This window comes from Oryzias latipes, chromosome 1, assembly GCF_053564925.1.
Source record: "Oryzias latipes strain Hd-rR chromosome 1, Olatipes_Hd-rR_3.1".
Lineage (NCBI taxonomy): Eukaryota > Metazoa > Chordata > Actinopteri > Beloniformes > Adrianichthyidae > Oryzias > Oryzias latipes.
Window position 1 is genome coordinate 12,641,973 of NC_136237.1, and position 5,452 is coordinate 12,647,424.

Below are 5,452 nucleotides of genomic sequence, written 5' to 3' on the forward strand. Positions count from 1 at the left end.
GCTCCTACACAGCCCAGTCATCATTGTTGGCTTCTCCCGCCTCCCTCTGCTGCTTCTCCATTCACTCTTTCGCACTCCATCCCTCTTCTACGTGCGTCTGCACAGACTCCTCCTCTCTCACAGTCCAAGCGCACGTCTCCAACCAGCTTTTACGCGCGTCGAAGCTCCAAACAGAATCCCCTGAGGTCAACCCCTCCCCTCTCCGGTTCTTACCGCCCTCACTCATTCATGACCCACACTGGTGACGTAGGAGAATCCACAGCACCCGCTGCCGTAGGCAACAACAGCATCCTTGGGTATAAATGGGACATTGGTGGCCATCAGCCGGCACACTCTCAGTCGCTCCGACTCGGAAACCAGGGCATCAGCGGAGATAGCAGGCATTAATTCGCCTCTTTCAGGCTAACTCGCTTTGGGCTTTGGTTCAGGATGGACAACTCTTTTCTTTCTCGGAGCCGACGGAGCTCCATCGTGCGCAACTGCAAAAGTAAGTTTCTTTCGGCTTCCTTTGGCTTTCAATGCATTATGAATGCAGACAGTGGGGTTGCTTTTTATTTTGCTATTTCTATTTGGGATAGTTTCTGATTGTTTTCACCGGAAAATAATCTTCGATTAGACTTTAAAACGTGGAACAATCAATGAAAAGGTACAGCTACTGAACGCAAACTTTGATTTATTTGCTTTTCAAAGCAACGCTCATTTCTACGCAACGCTATAAGACATGCTGATTGTAAGAAGTCGAAGTCAAAATAATTACATTTAAATTTAGAGTGATCACTGTTTTAGTGAACTCAACTGTTGAAAGTTCTGCCCGTGCGTAAAGACTGTCTGTGTTTTTATGGCAGGAATAAACCTGTGATTTTAATCTAAATGTCGTAGTTTATAACGACGCGAAAATCATTTATTAAAAAAAATATTTATATAAATATCACAATATTTAACAGGGACTTTTTTAGCCTAGGCTATTCTGGTGCCAAGTGCTGCTTGGGACGCGACTCCCTCCCTGCTCAGCTGAGCAGCGTTACGCGGACAGCTCCAGCTCACCCCAGTCTCCTCTTTCCTCCCAGGTGGCCTCTCGTTGTGGCTGGTGGTGTGGCTGGTCCTCGGCAAGCCGAATCCGGCATCGGCGTGTCCGCACCGCTGCGTGTGCTACCCGACACCCATGACCGTGAGCTGCCAGGCGCAGAACTTCACCACCGTCCCCGTTGGAGTGCCGTACGAGTCGCAGCGCGTGTTCCTGCAGAACAACCGGATCACGGAGCTCAGAGTTGGCTCTTTTGGCTTTGGAACTCAGGTAAGCGAAGTGAATGGAGCACTGCAGTGCGTTCGAATCGAAAACATGCAGATTGTCTTTACGTATTATTGATTATATAAATTCCCTTCTGGTGTTTTCAGGTTCTGTGGCTTTTCTCCAACAACATCACATGGATTGAGGCAGGTGCTTTCAGTGAGCTGAGGGACTTGGAGGAGTTGGACTTGGGGGACAACCCTAACCTTCACAGGCTGGAGGGGGGAGCTTTCCGCGGACTCGAGAAGCTCCAGAGCCTCCATATGCACCGCTGTCGGCTCACTGCCCTGCCCCATGACATCTTCCACAAGCTCTACAGCCTGCAGTTCCTCTACCTGCAGGTAGGGGCGCTGGATGAACCTTAAGATGTATTTGGATGACTGACACACTGTCAGTTACTTGCACACATGCAGCCACCCACTCATGTTCTTTTCCACAGAATCACATGTCCATTTACAAAATTGTGTCTATGCTGCCTTTTTTAAATCTTTTTCCTATTTGCTTCTTTGTTGTAGGAGAATAATCTCCATTTCCTGCAGGATGACATCTTTTCTGACCTCATCAACCTGAGCCAGCTGTTTCTGCATGGCAACCGCATTCGCACCCTCTCAGAGAACGTGTTTCGTGGCTTGGTTAACCTTGATCGTCTCCTGCTCCATGACAACCGCATCAGGCAGGTGAACCGTCGCGCCTTCCGTGACCTCGGCCGCTTGACCATGCTCTTCCTGTTCAACAACTCTCTGGCTGAGCTCCCCAGCCAGACACTGAGGGACACCCAAGGCATTGAATTCCTCCGTCTTAACGCTAACCCCTGGTCATGCGGCTGTGAGGCCCGTGCCCTGTGGGAGTGGTTCCGGGAGGCTCGTGTCTCTTCCTCAGAGGTCATTTGCGCCTCCCCTTCAACTCGTCGCGGACAGGATCTTCGCTTCCTTCGTGAGATGGACTTTGCCCTCTGCCCCTTGCCTGACCCAGGCTCCATTGCTGGCTCCACAACCACCACCTTCAGCACAAAAACCCGCTGGTGGTTCCACAAAAACAAGCCCCAGTCCTCCACTAAAGGTCTTTTTGAAAAATCCTCTGAAACTGTCAAGGCTGGTTTGTATGGGAAAGGCCCGTCCACAACCACTTCAGTAGTCAAGTATGAGCTTGGGGAGGAAGAGCTGGCACTGCCCAAACTCGATCCAGAAGAGTACTGGGCAAACTATGGCAACGAGGACTCAGGTGTCACATTGAGGTGCTTTGAGCTCGAATGTCCACCTGAGTTTGACTTGCCACCTTCTTCCTTTTCACCCAGAAGCTCCTGGCCCTCTTCTCTTGTACTACTAGCCCTCTCTGTCTTTACCCTTTGCCTCAACACCCACCTACTATTTGGCTGAATCAGACGCTTATGTCTTCACAACTTTCCTTACAGTCTGTTTTAAAGGCTGGAGGATCCTTGTTAGACTGTCTGTACCCCCTTTGCCCACACTACTGTACCCAAATCCTCAAGGAACAGTATGGGAGATGGGGGGTTGGCTAGATCCCAAATCTACCACCTATAGGGCTTAACACTGTCAGGGCTGCTAACTTCAGCTCACATCCCATATATCTACAATCCTCGACAGGTATGGGTTTCTGTGTCCTACCTGTATGTTCTTACAAGTCCCTGCCATCAGGGGTTTGAGGGCTCAGTGCATCACATTTGTGAAGGAAATTTGAGAGGAGCTGTAAACGATGTGTCATTTCTGTCACGTCACCTTAGTTGATACTGTTAGTGGACTGAAAGCATCCATTCACCTGGTTGCCGCAAACACTTCAATTACTGTTAGAGTCAGTGCGCAGTAATTACTATACTGTAACCACTTAAAGTGTTGTGTAAATAGATATGTATTCTGTGAATGTCAAGAGTGTCTGTCGGTCCATTATAGTCACTTTCATTGAGATCCAGTAAAACTGTGAAGGCTTGTGCTTTTCAAATGAGTGCCATGCACATGCCAGGGATGAAAATGGAGAAGCGGTCCAAGAAGAGCTGGTCTGAAAGAGGAAAGGAAGAACTAACGGTTGGCAGGAAATCTTTTTTTTTCAAAGAAATGTTCAACAAACAAGTGAGAATGATAGAAATAGAAAAGGGATGTCCATGCAGCAATAAGGAAAGGTAACATAGATGGAGAGGTTTGGCGGTACAGGCAGCAACCTGCTGGAGAGAAGTAATAAATCCAGTTATCGGTAGATGTTCAGCTCACAGCCTTCATCACTACCTGTAAATCTTGTGTTGTTTTGAAACAACCACATGGAGAGAATGCTTCCTGTCAGGAAGCCAGATATTTTGCTTTTGAATGTCTTTCTGTGACATATTGATACAATGTGTAATTATTGTTGACTTGAATGCACATGGAAATCTTGATAAAATAATATGACACTGAATATCTCCTACACGAAGCTTCTTTCTTGGAATGAATGAGTTTGAATCATCATGGAACGAAAAACTGATTAAAAAAAAAGTTCAAACAAAGAAAAAAAACTGTGATTAAACAGTGTGTGAACTAAAATGGCTGACCACATGGTCACACAAAGTTGCTAAGACTTCTGATGGGCATCCATATCTGTGTACACACAGATTATGAATTGCTTCACAGGCTGGCGACACTGCAAAAGGCAAATACGTCAGTAAGATGATCACTTCTCTGACTCAAATATGGGTGATGCCAAATGGACAGACGGGTTGAAAATTGGCTGCTTTGTGAATACACCAAGAGAGCAATGACGGAGCCTGGATTCAGAGAGAGAGGGCAACAGATAAATTTAGACTCAGATTGATGCACTAATTATCTAAAAGAGGTAATTTCTTCTAACATAGCAGTGGCCAAAAAGATCAAGCTTACAGATAATTGGTAATGCTGAGGCCGCAAAACCAAAAAAACAGAAGGAGGAGCTTTACAAATGTAGCCATCATTTTCCTACTTTCTACTACATCATTTTTAAATCCAATTTTCAAGCTGGATATTGTATCTTCGCTTTAAGCAATGCTATTACGCATTGATTTTCTGTAGATCTTTCCCTGTCTCAAGGTTAGCATGAGGATTCTTGAAAACAGGTATGTGGGAAAGCAGAGTAGGAGTGAAGGAGTGGGCGGTAGTTGCACTCATCTACAAACACACACAGGCACACTTGCAGATGCAGTCAGAGAGCTTGATGCAGTAGTCCTTTCTTGGCTCAAATCATTTTTGTACTTGTCACCATGTTTGAAAAAGACTGTAGGAAATATTCAGTGCCATCTGGTTGTTGAGTCTCCTATTGAGTCTCCTGGAGGAGGTCAAACTGAGCCTGGGTGCTCTTTAGTGGCCATGAAAGTGAGGTCACTTTCAGACGACCAAAGTGCCAGTTATACCAATTTCCACCAGTTTCCCTGTTTGAAAGTCACCATGTTTAATGTTTTGTATCTGACACACAATTAGTTATTATTTATCATAAATAATGTGGTTTGTTATTTCTTTTTACTGTAAGAAAAGGCATATTCTTGAAAGAATAAATTCATACTTGCTTTAACAAAGTTTTTGTGTGTGGGAATTATGTTCTCGCCTCCCAGCAGTTTTCAGGAAAAAATGTGTTAAAGGCTAAAAATGTACTTTATCTCTTAAGTATTAGATTTGATTGGATTAGGTATACTTTATTCTTCCCACAACGGGAAATTCAGTTGGTTGACAGCAGTTGAACATGCACAGTCCTACAGGAAAAGAGAGAATCTGCAGTGGATACTAGTGTTTCAAAAGCAGAGAGGTTGATGAGTTTAATGAAATCATATAAAAACATAGATGACGATTAACAGGAAACCCTATTATATTTGAGTAGAACCCTCTTTTAATGAAAAATACAGAAGAATACAAACAGTAGCCTCCGATATTTTTGTTAGACTAGTTCAGTAAATCACTTTTAAAATATGTTTCTTTTTTTTATTTTCCTGAAGCTCCATTTTTCCTTGAGACTGAAGTCTCCTGCCACTGTCGTTATAAAGCTACATACACACTGGCCTAGGTTACTGGCGTTAGAGCAATGGCATTATGAAAAGTCTGTGCAGACACCTGTAAACCCAGGTTTCAGGCTTCTGTGTTCAAAACCTTCACATCCATGCGTCGCTATGCAACTTGTCAAGTCCGTTTTCAGGCTTTACATACAAACCGGGCTATC

The 5,452-nt window shown here is 44.8% G+C and overlaps 1 protein-coding gene across 1 annotated transcript; it reads left to right on the top strand.

Moving 5' to 3' along the window:
* Window positions 1-311: 311 nt before the first annotated feature.
* On the top strand, window positions 312-4,817 carry rtn4rl2a (reticulon 4 receptor-like 2 a). The gene is made up of 4 exons (XM_004066121.5): window positions 312-487; window positions 1,068-1,294; window positions 1,396-1,629; window positions 1,804-4,817. Exons 1-4 carry the CDS (start codon window positions 430-432, stop codon window positions 2,662-2,664), a joined length of 1,380 nt encoding a protein of 459 aa, XP_004066169.1. The 5' UTR covers window positions 312-429; the 3' UTR covers window positions 2,665-4,817.
* The last annotated feature ends 635 nt before the right edge of the window (window positions 4,818-5,452 follow it).

Excerpts from the sequence above, each read along its gene's own strand:
- rtn4rl2a (XM_004066121.5), top strand. The coding sequence starts at position 430 with ATGGACAACTCTTTTCTTTCTCGGAGCCGACGGAGCTCCATCGTGCGC. Across the intron at positions 488-1,067 it reads CATCGTGCGCAACTGCAAAA|GTGGCCTCTCGTTGTGGCTG; the intron begins GTAAGTTTCTTT and ends CTTTCCTCCCAG. Across the intron at positions 1,630-1,803 it reads TGCAGTTCCTCTACCTGCAG|GAGAATAATCTCCATTTCCT; the intron begins GTAGGGGCGCTG and ends TCTTTGTTGTAG.